General features: G+C 38.2%; 2 protein-coding genes across 5 annotated transcripts in view; both read left to right on the top strand.

Moving 5' to 3' along the window:
• The window catches only part of WRN (WRN RecQ like helicase), a 70,421-nt gene extending 53,699 nt beyond the window's left edge, over positions 1–16,722 (top strand). Inside the window, exons 24-34 of one of the 3 annotated variants that reach the window (XM_088147469.1) lie at positions 499–669; positions 762–856; positions 1,663–1,735; positions 3,721–3,797; positions 4,277–4,361; positions 5,212–5,324; positions 5,626–5,740; positions 8,966–9,097; positions 15,112–15,204; positions 15,387–15,518; positions 15,978–16,722. In XM_088147469.1, coding sequence (XP_088003595.1) covers positions 499–669; positions 762–856; positions 1,663–1,735; positions 3,721–3,797; positions 4,277–4,361; positions 5,212–5,324; positions 5,626–5,740; positions 8,966–9,097; positions 15,112–15,204; positions 15,387–15,518; positions 15,978–16,097 — 1,206 coding nt within the window. In that variant the 3' untranslated portion in view covers positions 16,098–16,722. Of the gene's footprint in view, positions 1–498; positions 670–761; positions 857–1,662; positions 1,736–3,720; positions 3,798–4,276; positions 4,362–5,211; positions 5,325–5,625; positions 5,741–8,965; positions 9,098–15,111; positions 15,205–15,380; positions 15,519–15,977 lie in introns of those variants that run through there. The other 2 variants (XM_088147468.1, XR_015797353.1) reach the window with 2 other exon arrangements.
• A 1,893-nt stretch (positions 16,723–18,615) lies between these two features.
• Positions 18,616–23,542, top strand: part of GTF2E2 (general transcription factor IIE subunit 2) — a 46,269-nt gene continuing 41,342 nt past the window's right edge. The window contains exons 1-2 of one of the 2 annotated variants that reach the window (XM_007425702.4): positions 18,616–18,735; positions 21,353–21,519. In XM_007425702.4, the coding sequence (XP_007425764.1) occupies positions 21,357–21,519 (163 nt within the window). In that variant the 5' untranslated portion in view covers positions 18,616–18,735; positions 21,353–21,356. Of the gene's footprint in view, positions 18,736–18,953; positions 19,302–21,352; positions 21,520–23,542 lie in introns of those variants that run through there. The other variant, XM_025165089.2, reaches the window with a different exon arrangement.

Genomic DNA, 23,542 nt, shown 5'->3' with positions numbered 1-23,542 from the left:
TTAAAATCGGGTCTGCCTTCCTATTCTTCCAATTATGCAAGGCACATTAATAAATGTAAAACTATTTCAGATGATCCTTTCTAAAAAGGAAGATTAGATAAAAAACAAACTTACCTCCAGTGATGTATTTTGAATTGATTTAAGTCTACTTTATTCCTATTTTAAAGTTATCCTATATTGGAAAAAAAATGTCTTCCTTTCCAGGAAATATCAGTATAAATATATAAACCCCTATGCAACCCCTTTTTTCAATGGGGATCTAATACAGTTTGTTTAGCTTTTATCCTATTTTTCTCACATCTATAACATTGTTTCTCTTTGAACAGGCAAGTCATTTTCTGTATATCAAAAAGGTGCACATTTCTTGATGGGATAATGGAAAGGCTATGTTGCTAAGTGATGATGTTGTATAGAGTTGTACAGAAGCAATGTAGACTTGGGTTTTTTAAAAACTGTGTTCTTGAGTATATTTCTAGCTTTTTTTTTTAAACCAATCAGTCTTCTCAGCGTCTCCCAGACAAATTCCGGACTCACGATCTGTTTGGTAGTGGGAAGGACTGGCCAGAGAACTCATGGAAGGCACTGGGTCGACGTCTCATCTTTGAGGGTTTTCTTAAAGAAGTTTCTGGTCAAAACAAGTTTTCAGTCATGTGCATGCTTACTGAGAAGGTAGGTTTGTTAATTAATTATAATTAGAGAATATGCTCAATCAAGTGATGATTTGGGGCATCAGCGTATTAAGTAATTTGTTTCACTCTCAGGGTAAAGATTGGCTCAATGAAGCAAGAAAATTGCCAGGGCAGAGTCTTTTACTTCAGTCTGATGAGGAACTATGTTTAAAGAAATCTACTGCAAGGTGATTATACCATCTGATTCTGAAGTTGCAATGCTTATTTTTATGAGTATTTCAAAGTTTCAAAACCTTAGTTTCTTTAAAACTACTCTCAGGTAGGTTTATATGTCCACTGGGGACAGTTGGGGTTGCCATTGATATAGAAAAGGAAGAATACATTTTCAGACCAACATGAGAAATATTGGTTCCTAAGGTGCAAAATATAATATCGCTTTCCTCTCCCTTAATATGTGCCCCAGACCATTATAAAGTAGTGCAAGAACATTTCTGCTAGTGCATGCACTTCAAACCATACTTTCAGTCTGTGTGGGAGATCTGTCTGTTTCTCACCAGCCAATATTTCTGGATTCTACAACTCCCAGAATCCCTTGCCAGCCATAGTGATGCATCTTGTGCTTTCAAATCTCTGGATATTTAGGACTGAATGTTTTTCCAAGGCTGATAGTTCAAAGTTAGCTTTTATTTGTAAATACTATGATAAAACTTTAGGCAGTGTAAGTAGTTGCTACCATCTTTAACATTTTGAGCCTTACAGAGTGTGTGAAAGTAATACATTTTGAACCCACAGCTTTTTTGCCTGTGTGTTTGCAAGTATATGTAGAATGGTTTGATTGGAACCATCTCTTTCCCTGTTTTGAGCTCAAAATGGCCTGTGTTTTGAGCCTTGAACTTGTTTCCAAGTGGCTTGAAATAGTATGCTTCAAATTCAGAATGGTTTGAATCAGAATGCTTTGCACAGCACTAGTGTTTACTGTGGGACTGGTTTTTGCTTTCAGGGTGGCTAAATTCCCTTCTCTTCCTCTTTCCAGCTATAAGCAAACTTCTGTAGAGGCAGGACGTTTCTCCAGTGCTGGGTTACCTCAGTCGACACCCAGGAAACAGGTCTGTGTTACCAAAAATACATCTTCTTTTCTGGTAACCTAGGTTTTGTCTCTTTGTCAGAGGCAGTAAGAGAATGAATATCATAGATTATACATAACAGACCTGCCAGCTCTCATGAACAGAGGAGTTATCATTAGACAAGTTCTATATAGAAACAAAATTGCTGAATTTAGAAATGGTTGAAAGCAGCTTTTCTGAAGTTGTTTTCTTGTCAGCTGCATATATCCTGTTCCAGCTGGAGGAAAAAAATCTAACACCATAAATTAATCAGTTGAAATCAGTATTCTTATGTGTTTGAGATGAAATGTGCCTGGTATATAGATGATCATTTTATTAATCAGATGAATCTGTCATATCTGTTAATTGTTAGTTAAAATTGATGCTATCTAGTAAAATGAGCCATAGTTCTCTAAGAGACTATTGAAAGAAGAAATGTTAACTGTGAGAAAAGACGGTAAATGGCAAATTACTTTTGAGCTCCTTTGCCTTTGGAGAACAATTTTTCACTATAAAATCAGTAGTGAGCATGAAAAAAAAAATCCAGAATTCTTGAAAGCAATATATATATGAATGAAAGAAACTTGTATGGCTGCCCATACAGGTAGTCCTCGCTTAACAACCGTTTGTTTAATGACAGTTTAAAGTTATGACGGCCTTGGAAAAAGTGCTTTATGACCTGTACTCGCACTTATGACTGTTGCAAACTGTTGCACCACCTCCCATGGTCACGTGATCCCAATTTGCAACCTTTTTATGATGGTTGTTAAGCTAATCACATGATCATTAAGCAAATTCTGGCAAAAGAGTCCATGGGGAAGCTGGATTCGCTTAATGACCATGTGATTCGCTTAATGACTGCAGTGATTTGCTTTATGACTGCTTTATGTAAAAATGGTCGTAAAATCAGGTTCAGTCATGTGGTGACTCACTTAATGACCATCCTGCTTAAAAACAAATTTTCCAGTCCCTATTGTGGTCATTAAGCGAGGACTATCTGTATATTGTAGCTCTGGGCAGCTCACAGCAAACAACAATAAGAACATATAAGAAATAATTAAAAAGCAGTATCCAAAAAACAGCGACCAGCACTCTAAACCCATAGTCTCCAATCACTGGGCTTCAGCCTCACCCAGTCCCAATGCTTGGGGAAAGAGCCAGCTTTTTAAGGCCTTCCAGAAGGCTAGAAGAATGGAGGCCTGCTGGATTTCGGGGAAGGCTCTTCCACAGGGCAGGGGCTGCTAGTGAGAAAGCCAACTGAAATTGTACAAAATCCAGTTGGTCTAATAAAAGTATTGTCTTTGTAAATGTTTGTCTCTGTTTCCTCAATAAAAGGGGTAAAAAATAGGTAACATGTTGAAATAAGAATTTGACACTCAGAAATTTAAACAGGTTAGGTTCTGAAATGATTCTGGCTTTCATTCCCATCCAAGAAAGAGCTGGGAATATGCTCTTGACTTCTTGGATAAGCAATTTTTTTTTTCTTGACCTAAGCAGTGTATGGATATGGATGTGAAGACAATAGAGTTCCATCTAACCAGAATTTGATAATATGAATTATAATGAGTTACTTGTCCTTATTAAAGAGAAGCCCTTATCAAGGACAAACAAACTCTCCATTGCAGTTGAAACTGAAGTGGGAGTTGTGAGAAGGATCTATAGATACCTGAGGCTGCTTCCTCCTTTCTGTATTTTGCCTCAGTTGATGTTAGCAGTGACTGCATTGGCATGTTTTGCTAAGCTGTAACATGACTAGTTTCATATTATCATATTTAGTTTGGTATTATCTTGATATTTTCCCACTCTTCAGAGTTGATGCTTCCTGATATTGAGACCTAAGCAAACTGTGGTGGTATGATTTAACTTAATCCTTGTTATTAAATTACTGACAATGTTTTATATTTTAAGAACTTTTGTATTAAATATATCCAAAGGATATTCTAAGATGCATATTCATTTTCTCTCTTTTTTATTTTATGTTACTGAAGAAGACATCTCTGCATGAAATGTTTTCCTATTCAGAAGTTAGTAAGACCTCCAGCTGGAGTAGCCTTTCAGATAAAAGGTGATATTTCTGAAAGTAATCTTAGTTTTTCTCTTTCTCTTTCTCTTTCTCTTTCTCTTTCTCTTTCTCTTTCTCTTTGTGTCTCTTCATATTAATGTTTGTTGAGAATGTTGGTTGGGCAGCAGTTGTTTGTGGAACTAGTTGGAGTACTTGTTATAGGATGTACTGTATTTGCTGGCGCTACTGCCACCAATTTAAATTTAGGAATTGTTTTTTCATTGATAATCTTCAAAATGTGGTAATTTTCCCAGAGAAATGAACCATGTAGGTGCCTTGTGGAAAGACTAATAGCACAGTCTATTCCTCCAGCTTGTGCCATAGGCAAGTCTTTCATGGTTGACCCAATAGTACATCACAGGGCTTTTGGTTCCTTCATTCATTGACCACTTCTAGGAGAGTGCAAGCTTTTGTGTGCTCTTATTTGTCAGCTACTACATATATTGTCTGAATTGAAATTTTAACTGTTTTTCTTTCAATAGTAGTGCCACTGTGCCATTGTCACTGCTTTGTGTCCCTCTGAGTGCTACAGAAACTGTTATATCTGAAAGGGAGAAGGAATTACAGGTTAGTATACCAAGTTTGGTGACTAGAATCATATGAGAACCAGGTTTCTCACATGATTAGAGAAGACCTAATGAATTCTGATTTAGTTTTAACCAACAATGAAAGCTGCATCATACCCATGGGCATCTGTGGGCCCCTGCTTCTTTTGTCAAAAGCATCATGCCAAAAGCATCATCACACTGTTGTGCTGTGAATTCTGCTGCTTTGGGAGATGCATGTGATATCATGAAACACGTATAAAAGGGCATGGCTGACAGTATGATGCTGCTTTCATCAGGCTGACCTGTTTGATTCCCTCAGGCTGGCATCTGAGTAAAACTCATTAGTTCAGAAGAAGAGAGAATAATGTTACTGATTTTGGATGATGTACCCACATCTAAGAAAGCCAATTTGGTGTAGTGGTTAAAGGCACTAGGCTAGAAACTCTGAGACTGTGAGTTCTAGTCCCACTTTGAAGCATGAAGCCATCTGGTTGACCTTGGGCCAGGGACTCCCTCTTAGCCCTAGGAAGAAGACAATGGCAAATTGCTTCTGACAATGTTGCCAAGAAAACTGCAGGGACTTGTCCAGGCAGTTGCCAAGAGGCAAGACTAACTCAGAGGCACAAAACCCACATCTAAAAATGCCATCCTAGAAGAGACATTCCATTCTGGAATGGAGTGCCATTAGAGTAGTGCCACTCTCTAATAAAGTGCCTACTTCTTGTTGCTTGTTTATATTTGCATCCTTTTTTAAAAGTTGGCATCCTTTAAACTCAAGCAGCAAGTTTGTTTATTGATATTCTTTAAAAGAATGTTGCCTTCCATCTCAGTGCAATAATTTGTAAACATTTTTTGTGTGTTTGTTTTAGACGGTACTATATGGCAAGTTAGTGGCAGCCAGGCAGAAACTTGCTAGTGAAAAAGACATCCCTCCTGCTGTACTTGCAACAAATAAAGTGCTGGTTGATATGACTGTGACAAGGTATGAATTTCCATTTAAATGAATGAATGAACACCATTTAGATACTTGTTGGAGAACAAGCTGTGACCCATTCACCTACATACCCCTGTATATGCTTGAATTCTCCCTAAAATAATCACAGTGTTATGTGTGTAACCTTGGAGTGTATTTGCTAGCCTATTTAGGTTTTAATTTCTGTTTTCAGTTTCTTCAGTAAGTACTTCCATATTGTCCTGAGCCTTCTGTTTTTCTTAAGTCTTTTTATCTTCATGTATAAACTCAAAGTAATCAAGTCACAGAATGTCTGTTACATTTTCTTCAGGCCTACAACTGTGGTAATTATGAAGAGGATTGATGGCATTTCTGAAGCGAAATCTACTATGTTGGCTCCTCTTCTAACCATAATCAAGGAATTCTGTCAGACAAATAATTTACAGGTCAGATGTCATTAAATTTAATTAAACAATTAAAAAATTGTTAAGCTTTAAGAAGATGATACAATGTCAAGTTTGGCAGCAAGCTATCATTACTACAATAATTTCTTGATAGCCACACCTGGTCTTGAAGTTACAGCTGCTGCGGCGCCCCTGCGGTCATGTGAACAAAATTTGGATGTTTGGCAGCTCACCCGCATTTAGGAATGCAGAGTGTACTTCAGCTTCTCCCCATCCACCTATCTGCCCTTTTGACCACCTGCGCTCTGCCAGCCCTTTTGCCCTGCGCTCCGCCAGCCCTGCCGCCCCCAGCTGAGCTTTGCTGTCTTCTTCTTCCTACTGCTGATGAGGTGTACCTGGTCTGGCCCTTCGCAAGTGCAGCCAAGCCGGGCTTGCTGCTGCCAGGGGTGGGAGAGCACACAAGCCACCCTGCGCTCTGCCGCCCCCGCTGCCCCCAACTCACCACCATCTACTTCCTCCTGCTGCTCGGGAAGAAGGCCTCGTGCGGGGTTAGGCCAGGCATGCCTCATCAGGGCATGCTTGTGCGCCCTCCTGCCCTGGCAACAGCCTACACCTGTTCCAAATGTGCTTGTGCCGGGCAGTGGCAGCCACATACCTGCCCACCAACCTCCTTGCGTGCTGCCTGGAACTCATGATTTCCTGCCATCTTCCCCATTGACTTTGCTTGTTGAAAGTTGGCAGGAACTCATGAGGAGGTCCTTGCTTAAAGATCCAAGATTGTTGCTTAACAATGGCAATGGGGACTGCCAGGATTGCCATCACTAAGCTATGTGGTCATGTGATGTCATGCTTTACAGCCGCATTGCTTAACAACATAAATTCCAGTCCCAATTACTGTTGTTAACTGAGGACTTGTCAGAACCACGATGTTCAAATACCAATGAAGAACAATCTCTTGAACTTGTAATAAGTTCAAAAAGAAGTTCATTTATTGAGATGTACACACAGCTTCAAAGCATTGCTGAAACTAAAAGCCCGCGCTTTTTCACTCTATTTTTACCCTCTTGTTTACCCCCCCCCCTTCCCCTCAGCCTGTACTGGGTTCTCATGTTGGTGTGACCTTGTGCATTCCTCGCTCTCGATAACAGTCCATTTGGGTTAACGGTCTCACCTTCCTTGCTCCCCCTCCCCCCTCCTAAACAAATGGCAGAAACAAAGCAAGCAACTAATGTGCCGATAGATTGATTGCTGGAGGTTCTGACAGGACTACCTGTACTAAGAAGCCCTTCACCATAGCCAATCAATCTAGACTCAATAGATAAGAATATTTGATGATTCTTTCTTTGCGGCTGTTTTTTTAATGGCAAGACTAAGTATAATGTTTGAATCAAGTTCTCTTACTAAAAACAGAAAAATCCATCAGTTTCTTCCATAATTGATTTCTTTTTAAAAAATATTTTAGTGGACTAATAAAATGCCAAGAGAAAAACTAAAATTCTGTTTTAGAAAGGAGGGGTAAAAATCAAAGAAAAAAAATAATAAAAAAGGAAATTTCATCAAGAACATAATCAAATAAAAATTGGGGCGGGGGAAGGATGGAAAGAACATAAATATGGGGGTTTACACATGTGCCTATTCATTCCCTTTCTGGGATTCCCTACATCCAAATCTGGATCTTCAGCCCAAGGACAATTTTTTTTTAAAGTAATGTTTTGTATTGAGCCAGCCTGTATATCAATTGGGAAAACACAGGCTATGTCTCATTGCACTGGTGTAATTTGATACCACTCTGTAAAGGAAATACATTGGGGCAACTCTGCAGGAATGCTGGCACGTTTGCATTACCAGCATAGAAGTTAAGACATAGACTGAATGAAATTGGGAGGAACAGAATGCTCTGCATATAATACTTGCTCAGAGGCTGATCTCACTCCTGATAGTGATTTTGTGGCAGCCACAGAAATGGTTAATAATAAAAATGCTACCCCATCTCCTCTTCCTCTCATGTTACCATGACAGAGCAGAGTACACAGACTATCCCGGTCCAGTACATCATGCTTACACTGATAGATATAAATCCTTGAAAATCATGAGACAGGGCTATAATACTTTGGCCTTCTATTATGCAAATTTAGAGGGTGCATGGGGGAAGTTTGGTAATGAGAATTATTAGCTTTTGCTAGGACTGTGCTGGCTGAATGGGAAACATTCATAAGGAATCTCCCCATTGCAGTAAATGGATTAGATCCTGTAACTCAGGAATGTCATTGCCATTTGACCAATGATTTGTTGCCAACCATTGTCATAGAGAGTGCAGGTGTGATTGTCATTGTTCAGTGCTTTTCAGAGTGCTGTATTTTCCATTTCCTACTTTGTGCTATATGAATGTAGGATATAAATTAAATTATATGTATGTTGTAGTGACTTTTGTCACCTTCCACCATGACAGGACCTTAAAACTGCTTTATCTGAGTATCATGAGACATTAACAGCACCCTTTTTTCTTGAAGAGAGGAGGGAAAAAAAATAAACATATAAATATAACTAATGCAGACTATAACAAGCATGGTAGTTTTAAAAGTTTGTGATGTCCTAGCCACCAGTTTAGCTTATCTGTAAAATGTTGATCAATTGCGTCCTTCTAGGAGTGTGCACAAATTCTGCTGAGGTGGGCTGAGGTCTGGAACAATTAAAATCCAAAGCACTTTGATTGTTCTGGGATTTGGCTAAAAATAACCTGGAGAGACCCTCCTGTATCTGGTGCCCCTTACCCTTTTCTCCTCTTCTTTGTGCACTGGCCCACCTATTAATCTTCCCAGTATTTTCCTTTCCTGACTTCCTCCTAGCTATTGTCAGTGTCTTTGGCTCCAAACATGGCACATGCAACCATTTTGCCAGGGTCTCCTTTTTCAGTTTTCCTTTAGGAAAGATTAGGAGCTGGTGTACTGTTGGATATACCATGCTTGAAGCTGAGGGTATCATTGGTGGCTAAGGGATATAGAGAAGTGAAGATTTTGGAAGTTTGAGGGAGATGATTTTTTCCCACCTTCCCCTCCCAACGCATCTCTGCCTGGAACATGTGTGTTGAAGTCTATGCCCAGATCAAATACAGATGTTTTGGTCCAGATATAGACAACCTGGAACCAGCTGTTCAGTACAAGGAATGTTTCACATATCCCTCCTTCCTTCCTAGTGTTGTTTAGTCCTTTGTTTAGCGCTGTTCTTCAGTGTTTAGATTTTTAAAAAAAATTCTTTGATACTGTGCAGACAGATATCTTCAAGAATTCTGAAATGAGAGATCAGCCAGATACAGTCCTTCAAGTGGACAACGGGAATAACACCCTTACAGAATCAGAACATAAAACTTACACATTGTTTCAAGATAATAATACGTCCATGGTAAGCTTTTTAACTTCTCTTTATGTGCCATTGCCGCACTTCTTTAGTGGGTTGCAGTCTATAAAAGTAATTTAAAGGAATAAAAAAAACTGACCACTGCTTATGTGTTGCATCTTATTAACTCACAGTGGTCTGTATTGAAATTTATTTTGAATTGTGCTTACTTTACTGTTTCAAGGCAGAACCATGAGCTAAATGAAGTTCTACTAAGCTATAGAAGAGGACCATTTTCTGCTAATGGCTGTGTTCTGTAGGAGTCAACATATGAGGAGTCATAGATGGGACTACTTCCTTTTGTTTTTCATTCTCTTTTCTTTTTTCTTCTTTTTTCTCATCTGGTAGAATGGATTCCAGTGGAGGGATACAGAACTGAATGGATGACTTGTGAATAATAATAATAGTAGCGGTAGTAATAATAATAACAGCAACAGCAACAATAATTTATTGAACTTGTATGCTGCCCAACTCTCAATGAGTCTGGATGGTTCACAACAATCAAACAAAGAAATTACAATCAGATCAATAAAACATAAAAGATGGCAAACACAATGAAGCAAGGGGTATCACTCTCCCTCATCAAAGGCCTGGGTAAAGAGCCAGTGTCTTGGTCGAAGCGTCTTGCTTCTGTCCTTCTGCCATTCTTTCCTCTGGCTTTCTCCCTTTCCTCTTCCCTAACTTGTTCTATGCTTGTAGAAGAATTTTGCCCCATCTGCTACTCGGTGCAGTTTGAGGTGTCCCCCTAAGCCCCTCCCTCATCTATATTACCTTAGTCAGAGGGCCACATGGATCCCTTAGGCTTCAGGTTGCCCATGTCTAAGATAAGCATTTTTTCTGAAAGAATTTCTTCTGTGTTTCTACTACAGTTTGGGAGACCTGGACAAGGTGCTGAAATATTTAATCTCTCCCATCCACCTGGCTTAGATAAGAACACCTACATAGCATTCCTCAACACGGAATTGGGTTTCATGTAATTTTGCATCTTTGTCCTTTGTTACTTCAAAATATCCAGAATTCTGTGATGGGCAGAAATTAATTTTTCTTATGTATTGAATCTCTATGGGAAAAACATGTGATACTGCCATGGAACATGAAGCCTTAGTTCATAATCAAGGTAGTAGCCCTGAAGTGCACTATTTAACATAACCCTTGAGTAACTAACTATAAAAACAACAATCTTAGAGGCTAACAGCTTTATTGTACCATAAGCATCAGGGTCCACAAATGTATCTTACGAAGTAAGCAATAATCCATGAAAGATGCCACTGTGTATTTAATAGGAGTTTTTAAGAATTTATTCCGCCCCCCCCTTGATATCTTCAACAGTTGCATGTATAATATTAGCTAGTCAGCAATTGGGTAATTAATATAATGACCTCATAATGCTATGTAGTCAATCAGATTTGGTTATATAGTGGTTTCATTGAAGCTAAGTTATTTAAATGCTTCTAGTATCAATATTATCTTCAGTCTAATTAAATGAAAACTTTTGCTCTTTTCCAGAGCAGCTGTCTAAAAATTGCCTAGAGAGGGACATATTTCAGCATTGCCAAATGTTTTTTTATTAAAAAATACCCACACTTTTTGGCAGATCTCAATTTTTTAAAAAAGCGATTATAACAAATTGCTTCTGTATATTAATGCTGGGTTTGTTTCTTAGCTCCCTGCTCCCAGGAGCATGCCAAATTAGATAGCCAACAAATTTTAAAATACCCAAGGACTAATTAACAAGGAGCAATAATACAATTAGGACTTGGTAATTTGATGCCCTGTATCAAATGACTGTTGATTATAATGTGCACTCTTGTGTCTGTTGTCTGAAAGTCAGCAAACATAATAGGCAGCCATCATCTGTATGTGAAGAAAATAATTGGCAAAGTGTACATAGATTATATATTAAAAAGCCACTTGATATGGTTAGCATAGTAGAGTAAAAGTTTTCCCCATTCATAAAGGGAACACTTTTATCTGTTTGCTAATATTAACAATGTCACTCCGTAGCTCTATAGAATGACAAAAATACCTGTCTACTTTCCTGCATTCACAGGACCACTTGTAATAGGTTTAGCTTTGATTGTTTCTCTAATTGTTTAACAAATGGACTTATTGCAGTAGTAGCACAACCTAAATGGCTTCTAAAATAAGTACACCTTTGATTTATGGATACATTGATTAAAATGAGCTTTAACACAGAGACCCAAGAAAACATAAGGCAGACAATCATACCACAGATCAGAAGAACACAGTATCAGCACCAACTCAAAGCAGAGGACAGAGCAGCCCTCAATAGCCTAAGGAAGGACCAAACCATTATCATCCTCCCAGCAGACAAATGCCAAACTACAGTTATTATGGATAAAGCACAATACTTGCAAAAAGCCAAAAAATTATTAGAGGACAAAGAAACCTACATCCCAGTTAACACCAACCCAATACAGAAACTAGGCAACTAATCAAGAGAACCCTTAATGACCTAACCAAGAAAGACCATATCACAAAAGAAGAATGGGATGGATGAAAAGCAGCGGACCCATTCTCCCACATTTCTATGGACGATCAAAAATACACAACCCTGACATATCTCTCCGACCAATTGTATCTTTACCAGGACTCCAACATACAACGGTGCAAAAGAACTGACAAAAAAGCTTGGACATCTCACAGAGAGGAGCGAATATTCTATCAACTCCTCACTACAGTGCCTCCAGAAAATCAAAGATGTACACATAGATGAAGATGAAATTATGGTCTCATTTGATGTCACAGCACTCTTTACATGCATAAACCCAGAACTAGTGAAAGAGTCCATATCAGCAGTACTACATAACACACCCAACCTAACCAAATACACCAAAATCGAAGTACCCAGAATCATAGACCTTATCAACCTCTGCCTCACTACCTATTTTCAGTTTGATGGACAAATATACCAACAAATCAGAGGTATACCCATGGGATCATCACTCTCAGGACTCATAGCAGAGATTGTAATGCAACACCTAGAAACTATAGCATTTCCACACATACAACCTAAAGTATGGATCCAATATGTAGATGACACCTAGGAACAACTAGAGAAAACACATGAAACTATCAACAACACCTTCAAAGGAATAAAATTCACCAGAGGGGAAGAAAACAGCAACACACTACCCTTCCTGGATATCCTCATCAGCAGAGGGAACAACAGCAAATTAGAAACTCAAGTCTATCAGAAGACAACCCACACTAATCAAGTACTCCATTACCAAAGTAACAACCCAACCTCCCACAAGAGGAGCTGTGTAAGAACATTATTCAAACGAGCACAAACACACTGCAGCAACCCAGAACGCCAGAAAAAGGAAACAGACCACCTATCTTCCAACAAAATGGATATCCACGCAACTTTATCAAAAAGTGCCTGACCACTCAACCTGCTACAACACAACCCACACAAGCTGTGAAAAGGATCACACTGCCATACATCAGAAACGTCTCAGAAACTACCAACAGACTATTACAACTACATGGCATCTCTGTAGCACACAAACCAACTAAAGCCCTCCAAAACATCTTAAGTAAACCAAAAGACCCAGTAGCCCAAGAAGAAAAAACAGGAGTCATCTACAACATAGTGTAAGGACTGTAACAACCACTATGTAGGACAAACAGGCAGAAGGCTAGCAGAGCGCACCCATGAACACCAACTAGCAGTCAGAAGAGACGATGAAAACTCCTTAATCTCACAACACATGGACAGACTTAACCATAGTTTCAACTGGGAAACTGTCAGCATCTTAGACCAAGCTAAATCCAAAAATGCGAGAGAATTCCTGGAAGCTTGGTATTCAGACAAGGCAGCCATCAACAGGCACGTACAGATAAACAGCATCTACACACTATTCAAAAAAGATCATAAAAAGAAAAACAAAAGAGCATAACATCTCCTCACCAGCAATCATCACCCAGATAAGCAGAGATTAACACCAAGATTATCACCATACAGTCAAGCAGTAAACAATACCCTAATCAAGGAACTACCAGAAGGGGAAAAAATAAAACAAAACAACCCCCACCCCCCACCCCCACCAACACTGGCAGGGCATGCCACTGTATAGAAACAGAGAGCAAATCCGATTCCATTCTAGCACTGAAGATATTACCTAGCCAGGTAACGAAACATTTGCAAAAAAACAACCAAGCTCAGAGAACCCCAAGGATTCCACAGCATAATAATCAACTAAATGTTTAGTTGGTTGATCTGCTGATTAAATCAGTTGAAACCCAGATGTGGTGTTTATGCAGTATTACTTACAGAACATTGCTCAATTGCTAGTGAAAGACCAAAAAGAAGGAACCAGAGCTGCTTGGGTCTTTGGGCACATGTAAAATATTTACAAGTGGATGTAAATATTTTCAATAAATTGGTGCTGTTTCTATCTATATTTCTATCTATATCTATATCTACATATCTGTGCATGAGTCAAAGATAGCTGTAGAGCCAGAAATGTTTCCTTATCCACATAGGTCCCTAGGTGATGTTGGTCCTTTCACATGCTTGTACCCTGATTTTTATATTGGAATTAGTATTTTTTGATGTCACGTATGTTTTGAGGTAGCTTAATAAAAGTGATCAACTTTTGCAACCACATATAAATAACAGAGATAACAGTTAAAATGGTGATGTCCATAGAGTTCCTAGCTAATCAATAAAGGAAGAGTTTAAAATGAGCATCAGGTATCTTAAAAACTAAGCATTCAAAACTTGAGAAAACTTGATGGATTTGATCTGGCAAGAAAGTAGTAATGAGATTGTTAGGTTAAAGATATGGTTCCATCACTGAGAAGACCTCTCTGTTAGTTACTATGATCTCAGTAGTTCTCATTAACATAGGAAGGATGACTTTCTTCTGCATAGAAACCTTGTCTGTAAGTTAAATAGGATTTTTTGGAAAAAAGCCTATGGAGGAAGGATGGTCCAAACTATTAAGGGCTTTAACAGTCAAAAAGAGCACTCTGCACTGATTCTGGAAATGAACAAGTAATTAGTAAAGCACACACAAAACACACACACACACAAATGTGAGGTAGGTAGGTAGGTAGGTAGGTAGGTAGGTAGGTAGGTAGGTAGGTCGATAGATAGATAGATAGATAGATAGATAGATAGATAGAAAGAAGAAGAAGAAGAAGAAGAAGAAGAAGAAGAAGAAGAAGAAGAAGAAGAAGAAGAAGTAGTATTGATAATACATTTTGAATTCTTTGGAAGAATTGTAAAATGTTTCAGAAGGATAGCTCCACAGTATCACCTATTGGTAGGAGGAGGAATTCTATTTTTACCCCTCATCATGGCCTGGAAAATTCTAATTTAGCAGTCAGATTAAGAAATATAGTATTGCAACAGTGGCTGTGGGTTTCTAGCTACATAAGAAAAATGAAATATTAGGAAAGAATATTTTACATTAAGACTGCTTGTTCAAACATGCATATACTTGAAAGCCTGCTGAGAGACAAGTGTGTTGGCAGAGGAACACACACACAAAAATGTGAGATAGATAGATAGATAGATAGATAGATAGATAGATAGATAGATAGATAGATAGATAGATAAATTACAAAATGAAAATGTTTAGTAGCCACAATTTTGAAACAAAATTCTGAGCCAGTTCAAAACCCAGTCAATGTGAGTGTATAGATTACAATTCAGAAATCCTGTTATAATTAAATAGCCTATTGTTGGACTGCTTTATTTCTGGCCTTTAGTTACAGCAAAAAAGTTCTGGGCTTCCTTCTGCTTTACACATTGCTTAGTAAAATAGTTTTGTGATCATATGACTTCTAATCAGATTATGTGAAAAGATACATGTATTGTTGCCCAATTTAAATCAAATGCAAGATATAAATATAGAAATAATAGTAACTGCAATTTTAGTTTTCAAATTTTCTCTTCCAGGTGATGCACTGCTACTTATTATATTAATGTTGTTAATAGCTAACCTTAATCTGATCTGTTAATGTAATTCTCCTTAATCCTTCAGGAGGATTCGGTGAAGCCACTTATTCAGAAACCCAGCTCTGAGTCCTGTGGAAATATAAAGCAAAATACCTCATGTACAGATTCTTTATCCTGGGTAATTATCTAGTACATCATCCATTGATTATACAAAATAAACCAATACTAAAAATATTGCAGAGTCTCCATCAATGAATTTGTATTAATGGTAATATTGGAAGCTTTCACATTAATATCTAAGTTTCCCATCCAGCAGATCAGTAGAGATTATAACTGATTCTTCTTTTTCCAAAGATACAGTGTAATAAAGAAAAGCAAGTCCTTAGTGCTGAACAGGATGTCCAGAACCCTCAGAGTGCCATCAGATTGGCTACATGGAACCAGCACTCAGCTAATGTTGAGGAAGATTTGTTTATTGATTCCCAGTCAGAGGTAATTGTTATTCATGTCATCTGAAACAGAGTTAGGCAAACTTTATGCAAATGAGACACTGAATATATTTTATTTTATTTTATTTTACAGCTAGGTTCTAGTACCACTCTTAGCCTTCTGTGACAATTTCATGTCAAATAACTTGTAAGTTCTTTCCCCAAGAAGCTAGCCAGAATTATTCATATTTATACCTTTGGCTTCCTCATGCTTTATAAGCTGCTTAGAAGGAAAAATTCTCTTGGAAAGCACATAAATATGAGAAAAACTGTCTTTTTTGATTGATATATCAAACTTATAAATCCATTCAACAGGTTAAAAAAAACTGTTGGATGGATTTATAAGGGGATGAGTATTATAAGGATGCCACAATTTGGGAAGACTCTGTCTTTTGGTGTGTATCTTATCTGAGTAACAATTACTTAGTTAATGAAATAATGAATTTGTGATTTTTTTTCCTAGCTGTTAAGTCAGCCTTCAAAGAGGAAATTGCCAGAGTGGTTTGGAACTTCAAAGGAAATAGTTCCTCATGTTAAAGCATCTAAAAAATCCAGAGGAGGAAGCAAAGGGCTCTTCAGTTGAAGCTGGAAATAGCATAACAGTGTATTTACACATAACAACTGACTAAAGTTTGGCATACTTCCACTTCATTCCATTTGACTCAAGTGAATTTTACATTAATACCTCTTCCAGAACAATTTCTGGGACTTATCAGACTCTGAAAGTGAGCCCAGGCAAAGAAAGAAGAAAAAGAGTAATATATTAAATCAGATTGCACATTGCAAGGAGTATTCCTCATGGTATACGCATTACATTTTGACGTGGTGGAAAGCTTCTTCCCAAATTTAATCACCTATTAAGGAGGATATGATCTGAAACCATGTTCAGGAATAGCTGAATTCTCAAAGGTATATATGTACTATATGATTCTTTTTCAAATGCATGCTGACATTAGGAGGAGGACTGTATTTCCATGAAATGGGCATGCCCATATTTTTTATTTGTACACATTTTTAAGGAAGATATTCCAATGAAAAATATGATTCAACAGCAGGACACTGGTGCAGTGCTACGTAAATTCTTAATATTGTTGACATTTTTTTTCTTTTGCAATTAATTTTGGCACTTTATTACAAGAAATAAAACTTGCTTATTAATAATTGTGATTCAGTTCAGTGTTTGGGTTGACATGAGAATAAAAAGATTAGCTTCGGTTGACTATATGGACATGTGGTCTTTTAGATAAAATACAGAAGCAGCATGCCATTCTTGCCTTCTGGGATATCATTTTGACATCCTCGTCTACTGTAGTGCCTTGGGGTTTCCTGGTGGTCTTGTTGCCTTTAAAACTCAGGCGCCCTGAGTGGTGTGGAACTGAAGACCTTTCGCTGAATTTGGGAGAGAAAACAATTTTACCTTTGCAAAGGTGGCTTCTTAGCCTACCCAAAAATACAAACCACCCAGTAATTCAGCCAAAGCAAAGAGCGTTTATTAAGGGGGGTCAAGTCTTTTCAGAGGGTACAGAAACAAATGATACATACATTCGATACATGTGATACATCAGAAAGTAACTAATCAAACAATAAAAGACACGTGAGAATTGAACAATAGAAAACATTGATTCCAGATAACATTCCACAAGTGGCAAATGTATAGGTTATGTCACTCCCTTTCCCAGCCAGGCTTGTATCTTTAAAACTTGCAAGTGTATTCAAGGACTTTCAGAACACGCTCTCTATTGTTTAGGTGCTGAAAAAGCAAATTCTCAAATATACTAAAAGAAATGGCCTTGGCCCAGAAGAAAAACATGCTTTCCTAAAGTTAGAAAACAGGCCTAGATTGCCATGTTAAAAATGCTAATATCACCTTTTTAAAATGCTAATAATGAAGCCTAAAATTCCAGGTAACAATCTTCCATCTAGGTACTGACCCAATCTGATTGCTTAGCCTTTTTGTGATTAGCCAAGGTCAACTAGATGTTGCCATCTGCTTGCTCGAGAATAGATGTACATTTTAAAATTCCTCAGCCTTAAATGATTGCCTCCTAAAATAATTCAAGCCTGACAATTCATCCTCATCCTTTTCCCAGTCCCATGCACATTACAGCTAAAATTTATCATTCCTATTTTGCACATAGTTCATGGATAAGCAATTACAAGTGTTTATAGCTCATTTTTCTGTCTGACAATGGGTTTATTGTAGCTGGCTTAAGACAACATACAACATTTAGGAATTCTTAGTATCTAACCATAACACTTGTGAAAAAAATAAGTTATATTAAAGTGATGTGCAGTCAAGATACATATCTGAGGGATCCCATAAGGAAACTTCTCTACAGATGAAGTTATCCATGATGGACTTTCCAAAAATGAGTGGATGCTACCAAATAGTTTTCGAGCCGTTACAATCCTAATTTACTAAAATTTATATTTGATTGCAAACGGTATCAGTAGCTTTGAAATAATATATCTAAGGTTCAGAGTTTTATTTTGCTGAAAATTTTTTAAAAAGTTCGACTACTCTTGGAAACCTCAAACAGGCAGTTCTAATCCACTTTTTCCAAAGTTTACATGGGTTTGCAAAAGGCTTAGATAAAAGCCCTCTTTGTGCATTTAGCACCACCAGGGTAGTGAATGGGATCAGCAGGAAGCGGACTAGAATGTAGGTAGCAATTACAAAACAATGTACTGTATTTGTAGCATTCTACTAGCTCCAGAGCAAAATGCTCAAGCTCTGGCAATCCTCCATGGTGGAATTCATGTCCACTCAGGTCTAGAAAGCTTTCTCTGCTGCTTGTTCCACACTTCGGCAAACTATGCCAGTGTTTCACAACCTTAGTAAATTTAAAATATGTTGACCAACTCCCAGAATCCACCATTCGGCATGCTTCCTGGGGGATTCTGGGAGTTGAAGTCCACGCAGGACTAAGGCTGAGAAAGACTGGGCTAAACCACATGTAAAAATAGAAATTCAACAAACTTCTAATTCCCTTCTGTGAGGAGGGGACCGTATTTCGCTCTGCGCATGACCGTTGTTGCCATAGCAATCATTGTACCACTTCCGGACTTTTAGCGTTACGGTGACGCAAAATCTAGTCGACGAGCGACAGGAGGGATGGGAGCCCTCCAGTAGGAACCTGAGCCAATCGGAAAGCTGGAGCCGGTGGGCTCCGTGGATTTTCCCTCCTTCCTCTTGCCGTTGGAGTCGCCTTGTGCGCGAGGTGAGTGGCTGGGCGCGCGGTCTCGGGACGGAGTTGGTGGGATTAGTGCAGTTCGGGAGGAGAGGGGAGAGTAGCGATGTTGTGTCGCCGCCTTGGATGCGGAGTTCCGAAACTCGACTACCTCAGGGGACCGGAGGATTCAGCAGCCCCACGGAACAGGGGCGGTCCACGGGGGAAGCGGAAGACGGGAGAATTCTGGGCATGTCAACAAGGAAACGCCAGTTATAACACAGCGGCTAGCGGGAGCCTTTGAAGTGAGCGGTGTGTAGTTCTGTGAGGGGAGGCCACGCGATGGCCGAAGATTTTTTCCCGTCAGCGTCACCGAACCCGAGAGTCTCTTGGTGGAAGCCCTGATTATAGACTTGAAAGGATTCTCATACGCTCCCGCTCCCTTGGCAGGATGCCTCTCCTTAGAAAATCCCCGACAGACGGTTACAACCTTACTCAAATCTCTTTTGCGAAGGAGAATTTCTTCCCTAGCCGAATGGCTCTTTCTCCTGGGAAGTTCAGCCGGAAATAAATTTCCATCCTTTGTTTTTTGTTCCATCCCCTGGAGCAGCAAACGTGTATGTAGGGCAGTCTTTTAGATATACTATATTCTGAATACTCAGAGTCTAAACTGACCTTCTGTTAACACAGCCTAAGACTGCATTCATGTTTTGCAATAGTTGTGTGGCATTGCAAGGCATGTTCTCATTGAGTGCCACTGAGACACTTATGGCATAAATACTATATAAATAAAATAAAATTGGTACACTGAGGTGCCTAAACTATATGCACATGTAGTTCTCAAACCAAGTCTTGGCTGTCCTATGCTACTGCCTTTTACCAAAATATATTTGTAGTTGTTTGAAATGTGGATTCCTGTAAAGAAGTCCTTTGTGCTAGTGAACAGTACTTCACTGTAACTACATTTCATGGCATCCTTCTTTATTTTTGGGAAAGCATGTTTCTGTTCAAGGATTGCTATCCTCATTGCAGGTGGCCCTCTGGATATTGTTGCACAATATCTCCCAGCTTCAATCAGTACTGTCTATGCTTGCTGGCCTATTGGAAATTGGTTCATTATCACTGTAAGGATGCAGTTTGTGTACCCATTATGAACCTACTGTTGCTATGAAAATCACTCAATGGAGGTGTTATGCAGCTCTTTTAAAATCAATAAATCAGCTGTATCTTCATAAACTTCTCCTAGCTGCCTCTTGTTTTTTCCCCAGAGAAGTGGCTATGCATGCACATAGAATCAGCCAGGGGCAGTTTATGAAGCAGGATAAAAGATTTTGGAAGGTTTTCTTTCTCGGTGAGCTTTGGAATGAGAAACACGTATTGCTAGAATTTACAGATCACATTAAACCAAGCTTAGCATCATGTATGATCTCAGTCATGATGTATAAAATATGGTTTATGCCTTAGTATTTTATGTGAGCCAGGCTTGTGTAGTTTCTTCAGACTATGCTTTAATGCAGTGTATAAATGTAGGTATTTTCTTGTGAATAGATGCTTAACAATTGCTTAAAAATACGGAAACATGATCATACATGGCTTAAAAATAAAATAGATGCATTGTAGAGTTTAAGGAAGTGATTCAAATCATTACCACTGTGATGCTATTTTCAACCTCACTGTGATTATTGCAGACCTGCTTTACAGAATTGTTTTAAGGAAAAGACCTCTCCAATCCAGTCTTTTCCAGATCTGTTCATGAGTTATCTTTTTCTGAAATGTTATGAGAAATGTTTTGCTTGTTTTCAAGTAACTGATTTCTCATTATGTGTGATGAAAACGAACATAATGTGCTGTTTAGGGACAAAGTTATAATCATAAGCAAAAATTTGAAGTTGACGTTTCCCTGAAAAACAGTTAATGCTAAGCACAACTGGTTAAACATTTATTTATTTACTTTATATAGTATAGTTTTATATCATCTTTCTGAAAACACAAAGAAAATAGCTTAGTAGAAACATTTGTCTGCCAAATGTATAGGGTTGCAATTCTCACTGCCCCAATTAATATAGTCATGTTGATTGGAGATTGTGAAGTAAAGCAGCATGTAAATTATATGTATGTATGTGTATGCTATTTATCTTGCTTTTTAAAAAGAGGGATCCAGGTACCTTGGTATAGCTGCATTTATAATTAATTAATATAAATAAAATCCCTTTCCTGCTACCCTATCCAATTCCTTGTTTGATTCCAGAGCTTGATAATTTAGTTTTTTTCTTAGTAAGAATCACTTAGTAATTTCACTTTGGCTTCCTAGAAATTCCTACCCTGTTGTTCAGAGATTATGAGACAAGCTTTAAAATAGCTAGTGATTCTTTGGATATTTTGATGCCCATTAACTCTAACCAGAAAGAGCGATAAAGTAAAGTAATGGGAGTCAGAATCCAGGACATCTGGTTGGTACCAAGTTGAGTTTCTTGATAAATATGTGCAATTTCATTTGGAGAATGCTACAAAACCCCTTAAGGTGGCACATTCAGTTACCTGTTTTGCAAGCATAGGTTTATCAAGATCTAAAAATAAAACAAATTATATTTGTTTTGAGCTTTAAACCTACAATATTAAATTAAGAATGATTTGCATATTTATATGTCATGTGTTTTTTCCTTGACAGAATTATGGATCCAAACTTGTTACGAGAACGAGAACTTTTCAAGAAACGAGCACTCTGTACTCCTGCTGTAGAGAAACGTCCAGCCCCTTCTTCTGATTCCTCATCTTCTAAAAAGAAGAAAGCTAAAGTAGAACAGGGTGGTTCATCAAGCTCAAAACCAAATGCAGGTTAGTGGGGGCAGAGGGAATTTTGAGGTAAGCAATTGATGCATGTATCTCTTGGTTGGTGGGGTGCAGGCAGCAGTATGTTAACTTGCAAGGCTGTCTCTAGATAGCTGGCATAGAATAGGATGAACATATTGGCCTAAAACTGAGTTTTGGTTGTGGCATGCTGACCAAAGTGTATGTGAAAACTGATCAGCATTGCTCTTACCATTAGCAGGGAATGCTGTGTGTAGCATGAGTATGACTATGGCTGGTAACCTAGTCTATTCCTAGTCTACTCCTTTATCTTACCAAAAAAGTGTTATAGGAAAGTTTAATTGGCCATGAGGGATGATGAAGATCAATATTTATGTCATCTGTTGACGAGCATGGCATTTGGAAGATTAGAACTAGGAATGTAAGTAAATGTAAAGAGCATGAATTAATGAATAAATTATATAAAAGAAAAATAAATATGTTTTGTATTTCTGAAACTAAGAGAAAAAGGAAGGATGTAATAAATCTGAATGAAGGTAGTCTGATTTAATAGAATGGAGTTGATGAACCCATGCAATGAAATGAAGGTTTAAGTTTAATTATGAAAGAGCTAAAATGTATGTCAAAAGTATGGATGAATGTCATCTAGAATATGGATACAAAAGTTGAAATCCATGAATTGGTGATAGTTATATATTACGCTCCAGTGTGTAGTGCTAATGGAAGAACCAGAAATGAATTTGGAAAAAATGTGCATCATTGCACATGAATCCAGGAGAAAAATTACTCTGCTAGGTGACATGGATGGGTGGATGGGATAAAAGAGAGTAGAGAGAAAATGATTAGATTATTCAGAGACCCAAGAATAAATAAATGTTTAGTAAGTTTCTGCGTTAAAAATATGTGTGTTTTAAATATATAAATATTTAGCCATATATGGCAAAGGAAGGACTATAAATCTAAAAGCATGATTGGTTTGAATGTTTATGATGAAAAATTGAGAGACTGATATGAAGTTGATCTGAGGTTCTGAATGTTGAATAGAGCATTTCCTGGTAGACTGAATAGTGGATCTTTGGAAAGAAGTGTTCTGGAAGAAAAGGAAATACAGTGGTACCTCTGTTATGAAGTTATGAACGCCCCTCCTTACGAATTTTTCAAGATACGACCAGCTCCGGCCCCAAAAATTTACCTCTACTTGCGAACTCCGCCTCGAGTTATGAACCGGATCCGCGGCCATTTTCCCTGCTGTCACGCGGTCGCGGCTTCCTGTGGGCGAGATCGTGGTAGCAAGGAGACATTCGGTGAGGCTTGTGGTGTGTTTTGTGGCGTTTGGAAGATTTTTGTGGCGTTTGGAAGGTTTTTGAGGTTTAAAAATAAAATGCAAATGTTTCAGAACTGTTTAGCCGTATTTACATTGAACCTTATGAGGGAAATTTACCTCGGGGTGCGACCAAATTCGGAGGGCGGATTAGCTGTATTTACATTGAACCTTATGGGGAAATTTGCCTCGTGGTGTGACCAAATTCGGAGGGCGGAACGGATTAACCGTATTTACATTGAACCTTATGGGAAACTTTACCTTGAGTTGCAACCAACTCGAGTTGCAACCAGAGTCACGGAACGGATTAAGTTCGTAACTAGAGGTACCACTGTAAGTGAAAATAACAAGAGTGAAAGTAGAACAATTACAGGAGAGAAAATATGATACTTTTTCCAGTGATAAGAATTATAGTGTAGAGTGCCACAAAAGAATGTATAATTATGCTAATAGGAAGTATGGAAAAGGATTCTTGGTAGAATGGTGAAAGAGGTTATGGATAAAAAAAATGCATTAAGAGAGCAATTACAGAAAGAAGACATTTTGGAAATGGGTGAAGAGGGCTAAATATGGAGCCTCCAGCAGAGTGAATGAGATTAAAAAATTAAATGATGAAATGACTTGGGATGAAACTGAATGAGTGAATACCAAAAGTGATTTGCGTGGAAATAATAGTGATATGTTGAGGTGTGGAATTGAACCGAATACTGTACATATCAGTATCCAAGA

This window comes from Python bivittatus, unplaced genomic scaffold (assembly GCF_059951505.1).
Source record: "Python bivittatus isolate LINGU-HERP-01145 unplaced genomic scaffold, Pbiv_v1 ctg000520_np1212, whole genome shotgun sequence".
In the NCBI taxonomy this organism is placed as follows: domain Eukaryota; kingdom Metazoa; phylum Chordata; class Lepidosauria; order Squamata; family Pythonidae; genus Python; species Python bivittatus.
This window is presented reverse-complemented; position numbering and strand designations above follow the sequence as displayed.